The sequence below is a fragment of the Bactrocera tryoni genome, chromosome 2 (genome assembly GCF_016617805.1).
Source record: "Bactrocera tryoni isolate S06 chromosome 2, CSIRO_BtryS06_freeze2, whole genome shotgun sequence".
Lineage (NCBI taxonomy): Eukaryota > Metazoa > Arthropoda > Insecta > Diptera > Tephritidae > Bactrocera > Bactrocera tryoni.
The window spans coordinates 4,143,705-4,167,755 of NC_052500.1; the positions used below are offsets into that span (position 1 = coordinate 4,143,705).

At 38.8% G+C, this 24,051-nt stretch overlaps 1 protein-coding gene across 3 annotated transcripts in view; it reads right to left on the minus strand.

Annotated features, from left to right (window-relative positions):
* Positions 1-4,140: 4,140 nt before the first annotated feature.
* LOC120769747 (SUN domain-containing ossification factor) overlaps positions 4,141-24,051 on the minus strand; it is a 52,147-nt gene continuing 32,236 nt past the window's right edge. Inside the window, exons 3-6 of one of the 3 annotated variants that reach the window (XM_040096904.1) lie at positions 11,100-11,281; positions 8,596-10,757; positions 5,397-6,885; positions 4,141-4,444 (exon numbers count right to left, since the gene is read on the minus strand). In XM_040096904.1, the coding sequence (XP_039952838.1) occupies positions 4,434-4,444; positions 5,397-6,885; positions 8,596-10,757; positions 11,100-11,281 (3,844 nt within the window). In that variant the 3' untranslated portion in view covers positions 4,141-4,433. Of the gene's footprint in view, positions 6,886-8,595; positions 10,758-11,099; positions 11,282-11,524; positions 11,781-24,051 lie in introns of those variants that run through there. The other 2 variants (XM_040096905.1, XM_040096903.1) reach the window with 2 other exon arrangements.

The window sequence follows — 24,051 nt, forward strand, 5'->3', positions numbered from 1 at the left end:
GCCAATTGGAAGTTGTACCACGACAACGCCCCGGCTCACACCGCCCTTCTTGTGAACAGCTACCTAACCAAGGCCGTTTCAGGAAATTCCAGTTTCAGGAACTGGCGAGTCTCTACCGATTGTGTGATCTGCCGTTATTCTGATTGATTCCTCTCCAAACCGGCGCTTCTGAGCCGATGCTTCTTTCAGACTGTCTAATACATAGTTGACTGTACAGTTTCGAATTAAAAGTTTGGCGTCAAAAAACAGCTTTTCTTTTTTATTGGCATATACACCCCTTATGCTTTCATAGCCGAGTTTGCAACAACACTTGCTTGGCGCTAATTGGAGATTCCAAGTGCCGCCAGGTCCTTCTCCACCTGGTTGAGCCTTATTCTTCCTCTGCTTAACCTGGCGAGGACTGCGTCGAATACTCTCAGAGCTGAAGTGTTTTCAACCATTCGCGTAGCCGCTGTCTTTTAATTCGCTGAACTATGTCAATGGCGTCGTGGTCAATGCACAAAGGACCATAAATCTTCCGCAGAACGTTTTTTCGAAAACTCTTAACGTCCAGTCATCAAGTGTTGCTGGTTTCAAGATAGACGAAGTTATCTACGACTTAGAGGTTATGACTGTCAACAGTGAAGTGGGAGCCAAGTTGCGAGTGCGACGAGTGTATGTTTGATAACAGGAGATATTTCGTCTTGTCCTTGTTCATTAGCAGACCCATTTGCTTCGCGAACTAATAGCGTGGTTGTTATGGCCAATAATATCGATGTCACCTCTTCGGGTCTTAGACCAATAACTCCTCTGGGTGGTCAAATAATACCAGTTTGAAGGCGAGCTAAAAGGAGAACTCGCCCTTCCTCTTCCCTTTCGAGGGTTGTGCGTTGGATTTGGGACCCGCCACGTAAATAAAAACTCCTTGAAAAGGACAAAATAGCCTCAAAAATCACCTTCCTGATCGCCAGTCTTTACTATCGGGTATCCGGTATTCGACCACGACCATTTTCGCTACACTCGGTGGCACCAGCTTTTTGGAGGGCCGGGAAGAGGTCGCTGATGAATGAACAAATCAAAAGTGAAAACAATGCGCATTGCTTTTTTGAGATCAAAGGCATCGTCCACCATGACAGACCGTCAACGCCAATTTTTATGTGGAAGTCCTCAAGAGACTCAAATGAAGGGTCAATCGGGTCCGACAAGACATCGCAGCCGATTGGAAGTTGCACCACGACAACGCCCCGGCTCACACCGCCTTTCTTGTGAACAACTACCTTACCAAGGTCGACATCCCAACGCTTCCGTAGCCGCCCTATAGTCCAGATGTGGCCTCCTCGGACTAGTCAAAATAAACTGGCCCAAAAGTAACTAGTTCCCAAGTAACTGGCCCGAATGTTACTAGTCCAAAAGTAAGTGGTCCGAAAGTAACTAGTCCCAAAGTAACTAGTCCAAAAGTAAGTGGTCCAAAAGTAACCAGTCCAAAAGTAAGTGGTCCGAAAGTAACTAGTATCACAAGTAACTGGTTCCAAAGAAACAGGTTATTAAAGTAAATGGTTGAAAAGTAACTAGTTTGTAAGTTGATTAAAGTTTTCCAACAAGTCCTTTTTGGAGTGCCGGGAAGAGGTCGCTGATGAAGAACGTGCTGGGAGACTTCGACAAACACCCTTAATGTGCCCAAAGTTTTGAACTCAGACCGTCGAATAAGTATTTGTTTAATTGCCCAGATGTTAAGTTTATCAAAATCTGTGGTTCATGACATTGAGACGGAGCACCTGAACATGCGCAAGGTTTGCGCCAAGATGGTCCCAAAAGTGCTCACTGACGACCAGAAATTGCGGCGAGTGGAAGTGTGCCAAGAAAATTTGAACATGTGTGAAAGTGACTTAATTTTTGAGTAACGCAATCACAGGTGACGAATCGTGTATATTTGAGAATGATCCCGAGACAAAGAGTCATTTTGAGGCGACAGAGGGGATCTAAGCAGCATGCACCTCGGCTCTCAAGGCTATTCCGGAGAATGCTTTCTGTGACGCTGGCAGCGCTGCATCGACCAAATTTTGCCAAAGAGCTATGAAGAGAAGCTAACGAGGAAAAGTGTGCGAAACCAATCTTGACGGTTATGCAAAAAAATAGTAACTAGTAAGTAATAGTAACTAGTTTCAAAAGTATCTGGTTGCAGTAATTAGTTTAAAAAAAACTACTTTCTAAAGTAACTAGTTGCAAAGTAACTGGTCCAAAAGTAATTGGTCTGATAGTAACTAGTTCCAAATTAACTCCAAAAGTAACTAGTTGAAAAATAGCTAGTTTATAAGTTGATATGTACATAAAGATAATATAGTACTATGAAAAGTTTAAAATACAAATGTTAATGAAAGCAAATTCTACGTGCATTATTGTTATCAACACAATCGCTCGATGAAGACATGTGCCGATTAATCGCTGTTTTTTTTCAAGGCTCTCAAGTGTATTCCGCAGAATGCCTTCCGTAACGACATCAATGCTTGGAAATCGCGTTGGACGCAAAAGGAACTTATAAGCTTTTAAAGAACTGTAACGATTGGTTCAATAATTTTTTTTAAATCGACTCAGTCCTATTACTCTCCGAAAAATCTTGCAGACTACTATCCAATGCACCGCTACAATCTCCGTCAAAATTGTTCAGATCAGACCTTTATTGCTTGTACCTAGCTATCATACAAACTGATACATCAAAATCAAGATAAAGTTAGGCTCGAATTACACTAAAAGCAGCATTTTTCCGCCTGATGGTCCTAGACTGAATTAACAACAGAAAATTTTAACGAATTCATTCTCGGTTAACAGCGCTCTCCGTTCAAGTTAAGTTTTTAATGCCCTAGAGGAAAACTTTCCATTGTTGACATATGGCGATAAATAAAAAAATACATTTTCGAAATTTATTTATTTTTATTATAGTCTTATATGAATGTGGCAATTTCGTAAAGTCCAATGTATATTTATTTTACCTAAAATACTACTACATCCTTTTTTATTAAATAAATAACGCCTATAGACAAAACAGCTTTATGGCATTGCATTATTTTATGCTATAAACGCAAATATCTCTTACAAATATATAAATGTACGCGCCCTCACATAATACAACTACAAGCAAGAAATATACACACAAAAGAAGAATATTTAAGAGCTTACACTCAATAGCAACATTAAATATGTAAATTAGCCATTGAATTTGCAAATGAATCAAAAATTATATCTGAACAAAATAAGTATGTATGTAACAAATAAGCTTATATGTACTTATGTATAACAATTGCTTTAAAATACATTTCATATGAATAATATTAGAATATAATTTACGAACTAGTGAATGCATGAAATATTTACGTTGTAATGAAATGATATAACAATATTTATTGATGGTATGGAATAATGCAATAAAGGAACTTAGAAATAGTATGAAAATACAACTCACAATGAGAAAAATGAGAAACTGAATTTGAACAAGCTACCAAAATGGCAACTGTGTATGAATAACAAGTACAAGTTGGGATTATTCCAAATATTTGTATGTTATTTATATGCACTTGTGTGTGTATGCCGGTAAAGCAAATGAAGTACTATGAAAAAATACAAATGTAAATGAAGAAAATTCTACGTGCGTTGTCAACACAATTGCTCGATGAAAATATGTGTCGATTAATCGCTCTTGTTTCTTTCTCTAAATACAAATTAATTCAATATTCTATGCGTAACTACTTAAATTGAAAATTTATTTTGCAATAACAGTCAATATTTAAGTATCTAGATGACTCAATATCAAGGTGTACATATGTATGTAAGTCTTGCCGAAACGGATACTTTCGATTTTTTTTACTTAACAGCCTACAAATATGTTTGAGTACATAAATGTACTGCAGATTTTAACCACTCGATACACACAGGTACATATTGGTATGTACATAAATTTGCTTATAAATAACAATAATCAGGCGATTTAAAATTTTTGTTAAATAAGTTTCAAAAATGTACTATCTTTTTACAATAATAACAATTTTTTCGCCTCATACAATGGCTACTTACAACAGTTCATATAAATAGAATATTTCCTCCATATATGTACATGCATACAATATATACAAAACTAAAGTACTCATGGCATATATTAAAAATATGACTGAAGTGGGATTTGGAAAACTTTAGAAAAATATTTAAATGACAAAATTACATTAGTTTTTTGTTTAAAATTTCAAATGATTAAATTTTACATGTTGTCTGGTTCAATTACGAGCATTTGTATAATAAGAAATCTTAAATTTATGCAGTACAACTTTGAAGCTACACTCTCCTCTCTCACTCTCTTCCCAACTTTTCCATCAAATCGTTGACTTAGTAGTAATTTTTCTTATTTATTGCAATCCGTCGAATTGTCAAAATTGTTGATCGTAGCCATATAATTATTTTGAACTCTCTTAACTAAAAACTAAATCAGAAACAAAATTATTCTGTATGAAAATGTTGAATATTTTTAAAGAAATAAATTTATTACAAGAACAACGGCAGGCAAGCATAAAATGTCGTATATTAAGTGTTTAATAAGTGAACAAGCTTGAACTGAAGAAAATGTGCGTATAAAGCAATGCAAACGCTTCAAAATATATAATTTTTTTAAATTAAATTTGTAAAATAAATGTAGATATTTAAATTAAACAAAATAATGTGCCGAGCTGAAATTTTAAAAGCGTTTGATTTCGTTCTGAAAAAAGGTATAGATTTTCTGACCTTTTCTAACCTAAAAAATTTTACAAACAAACGCTCCAACATGCTGAATGTTTTGTTTTTTGAAAACTACCAACAGAGTTCGCTAAAATTACCAACAATTTTATAATTGGTCCACCCTATTAAAACTCCTTCTGTAACTACACGAATATGCACGAAGTGGTCGTTATTTCATATTTGTAAATTTGTGTAAAATTTCAGACTTTAAGCTTTGCGTTTTATGTAGAAATTATATCAGAAATATAGTTTTTACTGGGCTTCCTGGTTTTAACCATATTATGCAATATCAGGTGACTGAATTTCGACAATAAATACTTCGTGTGTTTAGATAATTATCTGATAACACTTGACGCTCTGTAATCACTTAAATACACACAGCTTAAATGCACTTAAACAGGCGCTTGATTTTCAAAACGTTACTATTTCTAATGGTTTCTCTCTAGTTCTCTTAAGCGCACTGTCTTTAGTCAAACAAGAAAATAATTACTACGCAAATACTATACACATCAAAACGGTCTAAAATACTTTGCGAAATATTTTATTGAAGCTGCGATTTTTCTTTTTCGTCGATGTGGATGAAGTGGAGCTGCGATTACTATTGCTAGCGATGCTACTGCCATTGCTATGACTGCCATTAGTGTTTGTATTACCATTACCGTTATCTGTGGCACTCGTGCCAGTTGTTGCCACACTGCTCGCGGCTATGCTTTCGCCCGATGAAAGTATGGCCTCTTCGAGTATGCGAAATGAGTTCTCTGTACGACTGTTTGGTAGTAAAATTTCCGAGAGTGATGATGAGTCCAAACTGACGGTAGGCGATGCGCGCATGAAACCACCACTTGCTGACACCGAACCACTTAACGCCTTTGGCTCGGCATTTTTCGAGCGATACCATTCCCAGGACGTGGATTCATGCGGATGCTTCGTCGATTTACTGTTACGTAGTTTGTTGCGGCTTTTGCCAAATGGTGATTTAAAGAAAGCCGGCGCTGTTAGACGGCTTAGCTTTTTGCCCGACTTCTTGCTATCCGCGTTGGCGCCATCTACGGTCTCCACACCATCGTCCACTTGATAGCCAGACGGACCTTCAGGCATAAATTCGTTGTATGCTAAGTCAGAAGTGGGTATGAAATTATCGAGGTCATCCTCTTCGAGACGTAGACTTTCATCGTATTCCGCTGCACTGTCTATATCCAGCGATGCCGGATTATTTGAATTCGCGCCGCCCATAAAGTCATGCGATACGGAGGCCTGTCGGCGCGGCAGTTGCGTTTTTCGTCTCGATTTGTTGCCAGCGGACTTATTGTGGTTTTCACCACCAGACACTAGTGGTGGTGCACGCGGTGGTCGTCCACTAACTTTGTCGAAATTTTCCATATGATCTGCACCAGCAACGTTTGTCGCATTTAGCTGGGCGAGATGACGGCGTGCCTGCTGTTGCGCATGTTCGGTATTTGGCCAGGAATGTTTTTCACCTTTGCGCCGCTGCCTGATATTTTGAGCGCTTGGGTCGCCTTCAGCACGCACGATAGTTGCATCATGCGAGAGACTCGTTCCGCTCATGCTGTTGCTGTAACAAACGGACATTTTCCGTTCACGCTGTGTTGCATTTTTCGCCGCATCGCCAACAGCTTCTACACCTTTACCATCACTGCTTTCCTTCAATATCATAAGCGCCTCCTCACTGGGTCGTCGCATTTTCTCTCCGCTCTGCTGATGATCTGAGAAATCTTCAAATGACTTACGTCGATTGAGTTTTTTCTGCATTGCAGCCACTGCGCTAGCTGTCTTTTTGCGATTCGTGCTGGTGTAGAGCGCTAGCACTTCCTTGGTTTGGCGACGCATCGAACGATAGAAGAGTATACTGACCATGAGTACGAGAAAGACGAAGGCGCCTACAAAGATGATGACCACGATGCATGCGTGCACCTGCAGCGACAGGTCGTCCAGTTCCTCCTTTAGTTGGGTATTGCGTTGCGCGAGCAATTGTTGTAGCTCGCTTTGGCGGCGATTCTGTTCCTCCAGCGTGCGTACTGTTTGCACTGTTTGCGTGAGTGTGAGTTGTAGCTCTTCCACTTGTTTTTTATAGCGTCGTGATAGTTCCTCCAGATATTGACCCGATAGGGACATATTCCGCTCAAGAGCCTGCAGGATAAAAGAGTGAATATTAAATGTATTGAATACGTGTTAGAAATAAATTAAGTTAAATATAGTACAAAGGCACCTGAAGTCGGTTAACAACTGAAAACGCAAGGATAGAGTCAGTCAAGTTAGAGTGTGTTTTCGACGAAAAGCAAGTTTGAACTCACAATCAACTAAGGAACAGTGTAGCAAATTGTTAAAACAAAATGTATTTTCTACATAGAGATTTTCTTAGTGTGACTGCGATGTCAAATGAGCCACTTGGCATTGCGCCTAATTGTAGGCAACAATTTATTTATATAGATTTATTGTGGGATATTAGTGTATTATTCAAACTAAGGGTTGTTAGGATAGAGTTTTCAATGATACTCTCAAAAAAAAATCCCAATAATAAAAATTACTGCCGTTATCCTACTCCACTTTCAAGAAAGCTCAAGCTTAGATTGTATATACCATCTTTTGTGATTTTTGTTGTTGTTGTATTGACAAAAAATTTCCGGGGCGAAGAATTTCTCAGCGTTTTTAATTTGTATACTAAGTTTAAGGACATTTGCTAACTTGACCCACTGTTCTCTAACACCGATTAATTTCTAGACCTGCGTAATACTAAGAAAACAAAAATACATCCACAATAAGCAACCAAAACAAAAAAAGGTTTACGTGAAGAAATCAAAGAACCTTGCGTTAGTTAAGCTAAACGGAGCAACAATGTCGAACACGCAAATTCGCCATTATTAATGCCCACCCACTGAAGCCACATCCAAGACATGACAATAGAAGGACGAACCGCTTGCTGCTGCACCTTGTATACATCAAAATTACAGGCTTACTAGTTTAAAGAGACGTCTGCCTCTTTACTTCAGTTTGTCGATGAGCTAACATGACTAAAACAATAATAAACTTTGAAGGATACTATAGTGAAAAGCAGGAGCCAATCAGTTAGGTAAATGAGTAGCGCCAACCCTTTAAATGCGAAAATATCTAGTAGGTACTATTTGTCTGACAGGATAACAACAAAGTAACAAGTTCGCTGAGTAAGAGTAACTTTATAATTCACTCACTCATTATTCACGCCCTGCTATAAGGTGCAAAGGCATGGACTGATGAATCGACGTTTCGAGATTTCGAGAGAAATGTTCTGCGGAAGATTTATGGTCCTTTGAGCGCTGGCCACGGCGAATATCGCATTCGATGGAACGATGAGCTGTATGAGATATACGACGACATTGACATAATTTAGCGAATTAAAAGACCCGCTGGCCAGGTCATGTCGTCCGAATGGACGAAAACACTCCAGCTCTGAAAGTATTCGACGCGGTATCCGCCGGAGGAAGCAGAGCAAGAGGAAGACCTACACTCCGCTAGGAAGAACAGGTGGAGAAGGACCTGGCTTCACTTGGAATCTCCAATTGGTGCCACCTTGCAAAAAGAAGACGCGACTGGCGCGCTGAATTTTTTGTAATCCATTAAATAGATCACTCGGAAGGCAGAAGTAGGATTTATAAAGAAAGGCTTCACCATTCACACAGTTAGGCATAACATATTGGTAATTTTAAAGTAAAGCTTTGAGAGCCGCTTTATTTGCGCAATTCAAAGTGTAAAAAAGTAGAGACTTTAAATCGATGTAAACGATCGAATGGTTGAAATGAAGGTTTTTTTTTTGTAATAATCAGATGTACCTTAGTAATTATTTAACAAAAAATCTACTCATACCTTAATACGATTGGACAGGCGTATAAAGACGCTCTCCGATTGTGGACCACTGGGTATTTTCTGCTGTAGATTCACGCCAGGCTGACTGCCATGCGCGCTCGCCTCACCGCCACTCGGCGCTGCTGTCGTAGAAGTAATCAAGTTATCGATGTTCTCCCAAGAGGCGGCATCCTCTTCGCTGCGTGAGCCCAATGTGGGTGTAACGGTAGTGGTTGGTGTTGGCTGCACCGCCGGTGGCGCGTTATCGCTGCTCGTGCTGTCGGCAAGCACTTTTAGACTGTCGCCGTTTGCAGGCGGTATCGAAGTTGTTGTGCTGCTTGGTGCGCTGCTGTCATCACTTGAGTCACCGCTGCTCTGCTGCTCCTCTGTGTGGCTGCCAGCGCTTGGTTCGCTGGGTTGCGATGGTTTTTGCAATTCTTGTTGTTCGTTATGTGCAGGTACATTGAATATATTTACATCGGGTGTTGGTTCCTTGCCACCGCTTGTGTGTGGCGCTTGTGTTGTTGTCGCTGCGTCGTCTATGTTCGCTTGCGGTGGACGTGCAATTTGCTCTGCTTCCGCTGTCCCACTTTCTGTTGTGCTTGTTGCTGTTGTTGGTGGTGGTGCACCTTCACCGTTAAATATTACTTCAGCGTTTTCAGTTGCAATGTCGTCACCGAGGTTTGTGGTTTCGCTTGTAACTAGCTTCTTTTGCGTGCCGTCGATGATTCGAAAATCGTCTTTTTTCAATTTCTTGTCGATAGTTAGATTTAGAGGCGGTTCCGTAACCGCATTTTCGTCTTGCGTGTCGTCCGCTGCAGCTGTTGTTGGTGATTTTGCTTTTGCTTGTGTCGCTAGCATTTGGCACAGCGCGCCTACATATTCTCTTGGCAACAAATTCAGGTAATAACTGTTTTTCACGTCCATTTGCATGCGCATACCCAGTTCGCCGTTAGATTTCGCTTTCAGTTCAATGCCGAAATCCTTGGCACAAATGCGCGTGCGCAGTAGATCTTTCAGCAGCCATGGCACTCTAAGTAACGCTTGCAGAGACTGATACTCACAGGAGAGCGCATTGTTGATGCGCGCCACTAACGGTTGACTACAATCGACGCAGTTATATGGTCCCGTGGCCGGTGTACGGCACTGTGTTGTATGCGTTTGCGTGATTGTGAGTGTCGTATTCTGTTGGTTTGCGGGTTTGACAAGCACTTCGGCCGCTTTCTTGACGATCGAGAGTACGGCGTCGGAGGCGGACTTAAACAGATTCATATCAGGACTCTTCGCATGAACTTGTTCTTGCCCGAATTCATCGTCAAAATCATCCAAATCGATGTGCGGTGTATCCTCCGTTTCGAAAGCTTCGAACTCTGATGTGCCGAAGACGCGAAAAAGTGACACCGGGCAGAAATGCTCTTTGGAGTAGTGTGAGTGTATGTCAACGCGTACGAATTTGCCAAACAAATGTGGATGTAAGTCAAAACTTTGCACATTCCGCTTATCTTCTGCTATGAAACGACCCACATTCGACCAATCGCGTGTGGGGAAACGATTTGAGACAGCAACGGTGAAATTTTTCGGCGACGAAGAGAACAACTCAAAATTGGCTAATTCGACTTTTTGCGCTTGTATCGCCTCGCAGAGTTCGACGACAAACCAAATGCGATTGCCACAGGGGCTCAACATGTACTCGTCCTTTGAGGAGCTCAACACTGCACCCGTATTGCTTGCATCTGCATTGGATGCGATTATTTTGGCACCACAATCGGGTGATGCATAGTTCTTGTTGCGCATTTTGAGCGGCGCTGCCCGTTTGCCATCCCCATTGGTGTGATTCTTTTTCTGTGTGGCGGTATTTACTACCTCCTGCTCCTTTGCCTGCTGCTTTTCAGCAGCCTCCATTTGTTTTTGGGCCCATTCGGAGAATACCGGTATGGGCACCTCTTCGACAGTGAGATTTACGGTATTACCGTCATTGTTACCACCAGCCGCGATGTCTTCTTCGGCAGGGGTGGCAGTGGCTGGACTATCGCTTTCATTTTGTGTTGTCCTCGTTGGTGCTTTGGTGGCATTAACAATTGGAATGTTTGATGGAATTTCGCTGGAAGTGAGATCAGCGTCCGTCAGCGTCGGTTGTGTATGTTCACCGCCGCCAGAGTCGTCAAATTTGATGATTTCTTCGTCTGGAAAGATTTTTAAATATTATACAAAAAATTTTTGTTATAGATTTCAAAGGCTAAAGATCCTCAGAGGGTAAAATAAGTGAGGACTGATAAAAGAGGAAAGTTTATAGCTTTATGACTCTGGCTACAAATAGAAAAAGTACAAGGATATATCTCTCAATTATTAAATAAAAGAGACAACGGATGACCTATTAGATGTTATCTCAGCGAAATAAAACTTGCATCCCTCAAGGGCAAAGTCAAGAAGTGTTAGGAAAACAAATAAAAGAGCGAATGACTCAGAGTTTACACAACCTAAAGAGGCTGTAGAACAAATGAAGCGGAAAAACATTTGATACACACCCTTTCTTATAGCCTCACTGCTGTTCTCCAATACGTCCATTGTATGATTTTCATGCTCTCGCGCAATGGTCTCTTTGGCAGCATCAATGATGAGTGCTTCAATATTGCCGCGCGTGGGCTCCAGTATTTCCAATGGCAATTCTGTCACAGTGATTGTAGGAATCTCCGTGATATCCGGCAAGCTAGAAGAAAGAAGAATAGGAAAGTAAGAGTTTAGTTTAATATTGGTATAAAAACTTTATTAAATATATAGTATATGGATTTTTTGGGGAATATTATGAAAAAATAATAAAACCATTTTAAAAATTTTTCAGTGCTTAACTCAGAAATAAAAACTGCAATCCACGTATACATATAATTTCTGTATGTTTGTTGTTATGTACAAAAGTATTTACATTTATAACACATTCATAATTTTTATTTACCTGAGAAACATCGTCGATATGGCAATCAATTGCGAGAACCAAATCACCCAGAAGAAGACCAAGAACATCGTCAAATTCGTTTTGACTTTCTTCACTTCACCACAAACGAAATTCGTTACGATTTTCAGCAACATAATGATTTTTCAATTATTTGATTGCTAATTTGCACAGATTCTAAGTAAGCAAAGTGGGAACACATATACACAAACACTATTACACACTGTTTTCAATTCAATGGTAACCGGGTAGGAGTGAAAAAATATATTTCTAAGTGTGTTAAATAAAAAAAAAACACTTTTTGGAGCCGTCTATTCTAATTTTTATATTTTATTCAGTTAAAAAATTATCACTCAACAGCAACAACATTTAATTTGTCCCAATTCGGGTTACGGCGCGTAGTTGTGAATCGATGTAATCACCAATACATGGTTGGCTGACTACTTTAATGATTACATGCAAAAAAAATAAAATAAATGGAGAGCAATAATATCCACCCACACTTTGGCAAACAAAGCAATTACAGTATAATAAATCAAATTAATGGTTCTCATTAGCAAATACAACCGTTAGATTTCACATGAGAAAATTGTAGAAACTACTCAGGTTGCTATCAGCACTAGAAAAGCGTTCAATTACTATATATTAACCGATAAATCAATGAAAAAAATAATAATAATCACAGTCAATTATGATTATCGGTTTCAAAAAACCCGCTTTGGACGTTCCGAGCAGTAGTTTTGAAACACGTCAGCGTGACTGTTTAAATGCCAACCTACTGAATAGATAAGAATTGAGTAAACGAAATTTCGAGTACAAAACGCTTTTCAGTCCACGCTACAAATAATAATGTAAAATATATGAACGTACCAATACATGCATATGTTCGCATTACACTGATTGGGCCATTGAGAAGTCAAAACAATGATAAAATGCACCAGCAACAACTGTTCTTGGTGCAAGATAACAACTTGCAAAGCCGAACTGCGGCAGTGCATTACGAAAAAACAATGCCAAAAGATCTTAAGTAATTTATATGCGAGCACTTGTAAACTTATACTAGTACTAGTGTTTACATATGTATGCACATAACATCAAGCCGATGTACATATAACGGGTGATCCAAGTAGAGGTACTTTTGTCATTAGCCTTTTTTGGCAGATCACACGTGACTCGTTGCAAGCTGTCATGTTATTCTCGACTATTTATGCCTGAAATTGAAGCTCGTGATCTCGGCGATATTTGGTTCCACAAGGCGGCGCCACTTCCCACACATCGCATCAATCAATGGATTTATTGAGAGAACACTTCGGTGAGCAGATAATTTCACGTTGTGGGCCAGTCGATTGGCTACCAAGATCGTTTGATATGACACCGTTAGACTTTTTCCTGTGGGGATATGAAGCGGACAATCCCGCTTCGATTCAGGTCTTGGAGCAAAACATCACGGATGTCATTCGCTAGTTACCAGTCGAAATGCTCGAACGAGTCATGGAAAATTGGACTCAACGGATGGACCATCTGAGACGTAGCCGCGGCCAACATTTGAAAGAGCTAATCTTTAAAAAATAAATGCCAAAGAATGTTCTTTCGAAGTTTCTGTGTTTTTTCTTTAAAGAAGTAGGGAAAATGGAAATGGATCACCCTTTATGTAGGTACATACACATGTTGTTGACACTACAAAATGAAAGAAGGGTGCAAAATTAAAGTTTTAATTAAATTTAAAAGCGGAACCTATTTATATAATACTATAGATGTACTATATATATGTAAGTATGCATATTATCAGGTGTTGCGAATGGAGAACGAGTACAAAAATACTGAGTGCATTTAATTTTAATTCGAACAGGTAACGGTTTCATGTTTAAAAACGTCACTAACTTTCGTTTAGATGTTTTGCCGAATTTCCGAGCTCGAGTTGATATTCACCAAATGAAAGGTGGAACAAGTTCGAAGCCGCCTTCTAAGAACTGAGATATTAAACGACAAAGCAGATGGAGTGGTAAAAAATAAAACGGCATAATAGTGGAAGATTATATTGATATCATTGGCCTCATTATTCGCGCCATTAGTTCAGCTCCTCCTTAACCAGGCTGGATAAGGGCAAATGGGTCTGGTCGTGCACGAGGGCAAAACGAAATATCTCCTGTCATCAAACAAACAGTCGTCGCACTCGCGACTTGGCTCTCACATCACTGTTGACAGTCATAACTTCGAAGTCGTAGATAATTTCGTCTATTTTTGAATCAGTATTAGCAACAACAATGTCAGCCTAGAAACTCAACGCAGAATAACTCTTGCCAACAGGTGCTACATCGGACTGAGTAGGAAATTGATAAATAAAGTGTTCTCTCGACGAACAAAGACCAAACCATACAAGTCACTCATCATCCTCGTCCTGATATAAGGTGCAGAGGCATGGACCATGAAAATATCTGATGAGTCGGTGTTACGAGTTTTCGAGAAAGGTTTTCGAAAGATCTATGGTCCTTTGCGCACTGGCAACGGCGAACATCGCATTCGATGGAACGATGAGCTATACTCGTATGAGATATACGACGACATTGACATAGTTCAGCGAATTAAGCGTCTACGTCATGTCGTCCGAATGGGTGAAAACTCTACAGCTCTGAAAGTATTCGATGCAGTACCCGTCGAGGGAAAGACCAGGTAGAGAAGGTCCTGCGTACACTAGGAATCTAAGCGGTGTCTCCGCCAATATTTTGAAAGTTACAGCCGTAGATCGGTTTGAGTAAATGAAGAATCTTTAAACGCGTTTTAAGCCATAACTAGTCGTTTTTTGTCTGAGAAAGGTATATGGAGACAATATATGGATATATGGAGATTGTACTCAAAGTACTACAAAAAATCATTTTATTTTATTTATATTTTTGCTTTTTCTTCTGAAAAAATGTTGAAAAAGTAAACAAACTAAGGACGGCAAGTAATATCTACTATGTAACTTGAGAGTAGAACCATTTAAAAACAAGTAAGGAAGGGCTAAGTTCGGGTGTCACCGAACATTTTATACTCTCGCATGATAAAGTGATAATCGAGATTTCATTATACGTCATTTACATATTTTTCAAATACCGTATTTTTGTAAAGTTTTATTCCCCTATCATCATTGGTTCCTAATGTACTATATATTATACAGAGAAGGCATCAGATGGAATTCAAAATAGCGTTATATTGGAAGAAGGCGTGGTTGTGAACCGATTTCACCTATATTTCGTACATGTCATCAGGGTGTTAAGAAAATATTATATACCGAATTTCATTGAAATCGGTCTAGTAGTTCCTGAGATATGGTTTTTGGTCCATAAGTGAGCGAGGCCACGCCCATTTTCAATTTTTAAAAAAAGCCTGGGTGCAGCTTCCTTCTGCAATTTCTTCCGTAAAATTTAGTGTTTCTGACGTTTTTTGTTAGTCCGTTAAAGCACTTTTAGTGATTTTCAACATAACCTTTGTATGGGAGGTGGGCGTGGTTATTATCCGATTTCTTCCATTTTTGAACTGTATATGGAAATGTCTGAAGAAAACGACTCTGTAGAGTTTGGTTGACATAGCTATAGTAGTTTCCGAGATATGTACAAAAAACTTAGTAGGGGGCGGGGCCACGCCCACTTTTCCAAAAAAGTTACGTCCAAATATGCCCCTCTCTAATGCGATCCTTTGTGCCAAATTTCACTTTAATATCTTTATTTATGGCTTAGTTATGACACCTTATAGGTTTTCGGTTTCCGCCATTTTGTGGGCGTGGCAGTGGGCCGATTTTGCCCATCTTCGAACTTAACCTTCTTATGGAGCCAAGGAATACGTGTACCAAGTTTCATCATGATATCTCAATTTTTACTCAAGTTACAGCTTGCACGGACGGACGGACGGACAGACAGACATCCGGATTTCGACTCTACTCGTCACCCTGATCACTTTGGTATATATAGCCCTATGCCTGACTCTTTTAGTTTTAGGACTTACAAACAACCGTTATGTGAACAAAACTATAATACTCTCCTTAGCAACATTGTTGCGAGAGTATAAAAATACGGTGTGTCACCGGTTGCACCGTCTATTTTTTATGGTGAAACTCACGGTGAACATTTTCCACCTGCTTTATAAGGGTAAAACTATGTATGTATATGGAGTCATGTGAGGTTAGAATGCGCAATGCGAACGATAAGCAATATGTATATATATACATTTGAAACATATACTTAATATAGCTTACATATAGCTATGTGAGGTTAGGCTTCATAATGAGGGTCTTTAGAGCTCACTTCAGTTCAATTCGAAAAACACAAAAACAAGAATTTACATTCGTCATTTGATTGCATATATATTTACACGCATTACACCTACTATAAATTAGTTTAAAATATTTCTGTGTCCTTTAATAATATGCACCCACGCATTTGCAAAACTGCGCATATGAAGCGTGACATTAATTCCAACTATTTATAGCATTTTTGTGAAATTTTCGCATTTGCACGTCAAAAGCGCATTGTGTATGTTGGTATGCTGGTATGTGAAACAGTTTTGACACACATTTTCGGCAGCCTTCACAATCGTCGCAACCGTGTTGACATATAATTACATATTTTCTCAGACATTTCCCCACACAATGCCAACTTTTGCGCATTTTCACCCATAAAAAAGTGGTAGCGACGAGAGCGGTGGAAAACAAAAAAAAATCAAGCAAGAATGCAACATTGGTTACACAGTCATTAAATGCGTCAAAGCGAAATTGTGTGTTTTGTAAAATTTTCTTAGAAGCGTTGTTGTGCATAAAATACGTAAATTATTCGCTATTGTTTGCAATTTGTATTTGACAATGAAATTTTGTCAGAATTTTTTTTCTAATTTCGCAATTTGTTTGCTTTATTGTTTTTTGTTTTTTCTTTTAGTTTTGTTCCGAGTCACAGCTGATTGCTTACTTGTGTCTGAATGACAAATATGTTAATCTACGAGTTTTTGTTTTATTCACCAACATACACCACACCACACCACAATGCAGCATCACCTGCTGTGCATTCACGAATTACATACAGACACCTTATCTTAAGCTGCACTTTTTATGGCCACACTTCGCACACTTCGCGCAGCTTGCCAGTTTGCTAGTTTGTCAGTTTCGCATTTTGCATTTTGACATTTCTTCGCAGCTAACGATTTGCATTCGTGCATGCACAAAACACTGTTGGTGAATGCTGTCTGCCTAAGTAGCTTTAACGCGAAAGCATTTAATTTGTATGTAGATAAAGAGCCGAGATAAAGCGTCGCTTTTTTTCGAAACACGCACGGCTAATTGCCTGCCCGTCGTGGCTGCCGTCGCCTCACCTGAGACGGCTAAGCGCCAATTAAGCGCAGCGGTTGTCATTTGCATTTAGTGTTACAATTTTTAATAGCTTTTGCCGAAGCTACATACAAACTATACATACCTACTAGTATGTTCATGCAAGCCTGCAATCTTTATGAGTTAGGTTTTGTTTGAAAAAGTCACTACAAATGCATGAATAGAAAAAAAACTACTGACAAAGTTATTTAAATATGAATTGTTGACATCGGAAACTTGCAGTATAACTTTATTATTACTTTTGTTGATATTTTTCAACGGAATCAAGAATGCTATTTTCTTTATAAAAAGTGGTTTGAGTTCGTTGAAACAAAATGTTAAGTAACTAATCGGTAGAAGAACTCCTTATTGCTTTTCCAATTACAAGGTGCTTAACAATATTCTCAAACTCACGTAAGTACTTACAAAGTACTTAATACATATCAGCGATCTGCCGCATTTCTGTTTCAATAGATATCTAATTGATGTATTTGAAGCGCAAAGAATCTTGAAGAAACTCTGTAGGCTCTAATTTTCTATGGCTTCACAAAGTCTAACATAACCTGTAGGCTCCCTCAAACTCTTACAAAAAAACTGGCACAATTGATTTTCACAAATTTATCTTGAGGTGAATTTTTAATCAGCAAATTATTCGTCTTACACAGGAACTTGATGCCAGGTCCGTACTATAGATGAGGTGAATGCTAGGAGCTTCTGGCGAGTCCCTATCGGTGTGTGTAGCCTGGCGTTGTCCTAATGGAATAGAATTCGTCTCCTGTTGGTTAAAATTGACCCCTTCTGGGTCTTTTTGCTTCTTCTCAGACGGTCCAAATATTGACAGCACAGCTTCGAATTAATAGTTTGGTTGTAGAGAAGCAGCTCGCTGATGATGACTGCTAATCCCACTAAACACATCGCAAAACTTTGTTGACCATCTGTCGATTCGCAGTTGGAAATTCGGTTCAAAAGGTTTACGTTAATTAGTCTTCGAGAAACTGGTGCGTCTGTGACGTCAAAATTACCAGCACGGTGTTGACGAAACCAAAATTGTGCGTGATTGGCTGTAACTTTATCTGAATTTTAACTGTTCTCATTTTTAGGATTAATTTTTGCATTTATCGAAGAAAATCTGTGGATTATCTTGAGTATTTTCTCTTACTTTTTTGTTTTCGTAAGTATGAAATCTTATCTGGTAATGTCATATAGCGTAACCAACCGATCACACTTATACAACGTGTATAGATTACTACATAAATTTATTGGAAAAAATAATGGTTCCTTTTTACTGGACCATATGTAAATTCAAACACAGAAGACTAAGCCACTGTTTCCTCGTTTGGAAGTGCTATGTGTTTATGCGAATTAATAGCCCAAGTTAGTAAAGGTTCTAGTAGGTTGGTGTAACAAGAGCCATAAACAATCTATTATAAGGGCGAACTTTTAGTGACTGAAACTATAAAAAGAGGATCTGTCAATTGGTAACTTTGACTATTGTGAAAATCTAATTTGGCTCCAATGGTCTACTTTTTATGGGATTATATCTAGCCAAAGATCTATATTGATACACCGATTACGATTGATCAGCTGGACTCACGGCGAGATAAGGGCGGCTATAGAATTTTTCTAACCTTTCAGAAAAACAATTTTAAGGGATTAACAATCGCTTATTTCATCTATCGACACATAAACAGAGATAAACTGTTAACTTGCAGAGCCGAAGTTTCCATTGCTCTTAGTTTCTAAATAAGTCGAAATAATTTTACCTAACAAATCAGAAAAAGACTTAGACACTCGGCCAATTGTCTAACTGAACATATATTCAGTACCAATTAATTTTTAAACTGTTATCTTTGAGACAAGAACCGTAATCAAAATGGAATCAGCAGAAAATTGTATAACAAAACTATGTAACTATGTATAGTATGCGAGTCAGAAGAAACAAGCAAAACAAACCAAAAAATTAATAAATAAATAAAAAACAAATTAAATTCAACGAAGAAATAAATATAATAACAAATAATATATATTTTCGGCCTGCATTTAGACCTACGGCGCCGGCTACTTAATTGAAAATTTATACTCGCTTGTCATGCTTTGCTATATTTTTATCTCATCCACGCTTTTTTTAATACAAATATATGTAATTCATTCACATATACGAGTACATCTATCAGTATGTATGTTTGTTGGCAAAATTTGGGGCATTGACCGCATGTGACGAAAAATGAAATCAAAGAAAACGTGTAAACGTAAACAAACGCTATGAAAAGGCCAAAACACGTGTTGGCAGAGCAACAGGTGGCGCCTTAGGAGGCGCAACCTAGCAGGGGGGCGACATTATAATGCGATTTCATGGCGTGCTTCTCGGCAGTTGCTTTTCCTCACGCCATTTCTGCAACTGTGCACACTTCGCGTTTTTGTTTTGTCTCTTAATTATAAATTAATTGCGTAATATTTTCATTTGCACAAATTTGAGTTAATACATGCTTGAGTATAATCACGTAGCATAAACATATGGTTTTATAAAAAATATGAATTATATGGCATTTTGTGTTTCCTTGAGTTGTTCTTGACTAATAGCAAACAAACAAAGACAGACAAATGCGCTTAAAAATATTTAGGTGAATAATATTTGAGGTTATATTTTCTTGATGAAACTATAACACTAAAATTTTGAGAAACAAGAAAAAACATAAACTTTGGCTGCACCGAAGCTTTAATACCCTACAAAGGTACATTTCTTTTAACATTAGGGTATAAAAAAATGTTCTTCTTGACGGCGGTAAGTTTGTACGTCGGTATTTATACCATAGTGGTTCGATCTGCACAATGTGTTGCTTTGTACAATAATACTTAGTATGAGCCGAATTTCGAGAAGATATCTTGTCAAATAAACATGTTTTTCCCATGTTTTTCGATCAATTTTTCCAACAGCTACATACTTACATATATCCTACAGTGGTTCGATACTGGCGGTTGCAAAAGAGCAACTTCTTGGAGAAAAAAAGATGTCTACAAAATTACAGAGCGGTATCTCAAAAGCTGAGGGGATACGGTTTGTCCGGAAAGTAGTAGAACTGTTTTTCTTCCCCTGCGACTGTACTTTGGAGCACTGACTGGATTCGATAGAGGGCGTTCCTAGCTAACGAACGACCGACTGGTCAATTGTCTCCGAGCACCTGGAGAATCAGTACAAAAATTTTCGCGCGACGCGCTTCTGTGAGTGGTGCAAGCCGAAAATGCAGCGTTAGTTAGAGCAGAGGTATGCGATTAAATTCTGTATGAAATTCGGTAAATCTGCGACAGAGACGTTTGATATAATCAAGCAGGCTTACCCAGATGTTGGTTTAGCAAGAAGTGGAATGTTTCGGTGGCACCAGCTTTTTGGAAGGCCCGAAAGAGGTCACTGATGAATGAGCAAATCGAATGTGAAAACGGTGCTCATTGTCTTTTTTGATATCACCTTTTTGGCGACGTCCACCATGAATTTGTTCCTCCTGGACAAACTGTCAACGCCAAGTTTTACGTAGAAGTCCTCAAGAGACTCAAAAGATGGATCAATCGGGTCCGACAAGACATCGCAACCGATTGGAAATTGCACCACGACAACGCTCTGGCTTACACCGCCCTACAGCCCAGATGTGGCCCAGCGGACTTTTTTTGTTTCCTTGCCCGAAAAAGCCGATGAAAGGCAAGCATTTTGAGACGACAGAGGAGATCCAAGCAGCATGCACCCCATCTCTCAAGGCTATTCGGGAGAATGCCTTCCGTGACGGACTTCTTTATTTTCTCGTTATCCTATCCAACTTTCCTGCTTAGTTCCTAAGTTTTATGACCTTCTTAGAGAAAAAATACATCTGGGTTTAACCCACAGCTAAAATTTGTTATTCCTTCATGGTGCTAGTCCATTTCATTCATAAGTCAAGTAAGGCAATACAATATGAACATATTTCCTCCTAAATGGCTTTTACATAATCCCGAAATTGAAAGCAATAAATATGGAATTCCATTACAGTAATTTTGAATATTTTAATTTACAGATTTACGCCCAGATTTCTGAGCACACCATGACAACGTAAACAACCACGACAGACAGACAGAGACCGACGTAAGTACATATATTTCGGCGTAAAAATATTTGCATATCTCGCAAATGTTGATAGAAAGGAAATGACAACCGCCAATTCGGCAACATTCCAGCTGGAGCCCGCTAGGCCTAAAGCCGACACAAAGCGGAGAGAGCAGGAGGAGAGGCAACAGAGTCACTGATTTTAACACTGGAGGACTATAATCGTATTTGCATTATTTGAGCCACCTGTAATATGCAAATTGCAGGCCAATGCGCCAAGCAGGTAATAAGGAACAACAAACAAATCGAGTACAACAACAATACAAATGGTACAATATTTGAATTAGCCAGAGTTTCGATCTTCGGTTGGCTTTTGGAGTCAAGTAAAGTATTGGCTGCTACAGCGCGGCGGTTGTGCCACTTCACACCACAAACCGACTGAGTGTAATCTGATCTGATTTTACCCGAAAGACAGACGGCGCAAGTGCAAGTGGTAAACAATTTGCGTTGGTGTTAAGAAAACAATTGGCATTAAAGCAAAGCAGCTGCGCTTCTGGCGTCTCGTGCAGTGTGGCTGCGTCACGGCACGTACAAACCAGATAATGCTGGTGCTGTCGGTTGAAAACGCCAGTTGTTTGTGTAGTTGGGAAATTTGTGGTGTGGTGCGAAGTTGTGTTGTCTTAGGCATGCTCTACACCAGCAAATAAGCATGAAACTATTACCTTTAAGCAGCAAGCGAAACACTTGTCTACATTTGTTGATTTTGTGCAGCGGTTATTGCAGGTTGGTGGAGCGACAAACGCAAAGTTTTTGTTGCATAATATGCGCTGAAGAGTAAGCGTCAAGGGAACTCACTCAAAATTTAACTAAAATTCAAATTATATTTTTTTCATTGGGGTAGTTCTAAGATTCTTTAGAATCCCTTATCTCGGTTGAAGTGTGCGGTTGTCTATCTCTTACTCTAGTATACGAAACTTCCCTTATCGAAGAAATGATATTCTTCAGAGGCTGATCAGAAATTATATAACCACTACCTCGGCTTCTGCATTGTTATGGTAGAAGAGCGCATTTTTCCTCGCCAAATAGGCCTTTTTATGCAATTCGGCCTTGCCTTAACCATTGGTAGTCATCACCTTTTCGGTCGACAGTCTTCGCATTATAGTCCGTGATATTGGATCAGAGATTGGTACTATAGCCGAAGTCAAACACATAAAGATATCTTTCCAATACTTTTGTCCTTAAAATGTCGAGATTGACAGAAAGTGTCGTGTGAGAAATTGTTTTGTGTTTCTTGAACTTATCGGTTCAGATGTAGATTAAGGTCTTCATACTTTTTTTACATTCCGAAAGGGACTGTACAAATGGCAAGTGACTTTGTCTAATTTAGCAAGCTTATTTAGCTATGTGCTGCATATTATGGGAATCTTCCACAAGAGACCCCACCAAATCTATACTAAATGCGGGACAAAAAGACAGACGAAACCGATGTTGCAATTAAGCCCACCGCTTGCAAATAAACGAAATCTCAATGAAATAAAGTTGGAAAAAAGTATACACAAACGACTCGTAAATGAGGAAACAATTAGCGAAAACAATGTGTGGCAAAAAATTTGCCTCAAAACCTAAAATCACGATTTGCGATAAAAATTCAGCTCAAGCTGCAAAGTCGTTGAGTGGGTCGCGTGAAATTCTTTAGCGCCTCTAGCGCATTGTTGCTACGTAAATCAGCAATCAGCAGCGGGGTAATAATGTAGCTAACAATGTGAGCGTATGCACATACATATGTATGTATGTGTGTTTGCTTGTGCGGAATATGGTACGCCTGCGCTGGAGGGACGCAAATAAAGCTAAAATTAAGTTATTTAGAGCAACAGCTGCGCCACACACGCCTTCAGACATATTGTTTGCGGATCATAAACATATATACAGCTGTACATATGAAAACCTACATATTTAACTGCGAGTTTTCGTTGTAGATAGAGAGATTTATTAGCGAAATGAAAATGAAAGAAAATTAATAGTTGAATGAGGAAATAAACAATTTGGAAATATAACCGAATTTTATTTAGGATCCGGAAATAGTCGTTAAAATGCCACTAGAAAACTGTTAACATGTACATATCTAGCATTCCTTGAGAGTTTCGCATGATAGACCAAATACGGCTAGGTATGATTTTGAGTACCATCTTGACTTCATAATGTCTTATGACAGTTTATTTAGTTTCAAGATATTGATCTGAAAATTTACACACTTCGTTTTCTTCTCAAGAAGTTTTTCAGTTGATGGAACTACTCATATCGGACTACCATCGTATATAGCTGCAATATAAATATCAAAATCAAGGGAAAGATTTTCATAAAATAAAACTTTTTCTCTTAGACCGTTGGCCAATTAGTTCCAATAAAAAATGCACCTGTGAAGCACATTATAGCTTTGATGCAGAAGAATTTAAAATGTTTTTCTTGTTACCTGATCTTAGAAAGTTCGAATTCTAATTTTAGATATGATAAAAAGAACAAACATTTTTTAACACAATGGAATAAGGGCTTTAAATGCAACACTGCTCCTATTAAATATTTTATTTGGATATACTATTTTTGAAAAAAGACAAATTCAAGTTCAAGTTTTGCTCGGATGGCACAATAAGATAACACTGTCATCACGACCAGTTCTTAAAAGTATCAAGGACACCGAATCGATATCTCCTCACAGGATATCTTGATAATATTTAACATTATTCCCTACCATATAAGGAAGGAGCTTCGAGTCTATCCCTATGGAAGACACCGAGTAGATAATTTTCGTGAAAAACTATCTTTACATATTTTAAAATATTAATTGCGTATGCAGTGAAGAGGAGATGAAATAGAAAAGAAAAATGCGTACAAGGAGAGTTATTCACAAGCAGTGAAAAGCAAAAGCGAAATAACAACAAATTTTGCTTAATTACCACCAGAGGGCGGTTAATACGCCTTGTAAGACAATAAGCAACAACACGCAATCATCTTTCTCATTTTTTTCATGCTGGGTACACAAGATTATACAGCTGCAGCTGCACACCCGAAGAGTAGACAATCAGGTATTCAATGCTAGGCCGCTAAAAATTGAAACTCGGGACTCTTAATTAG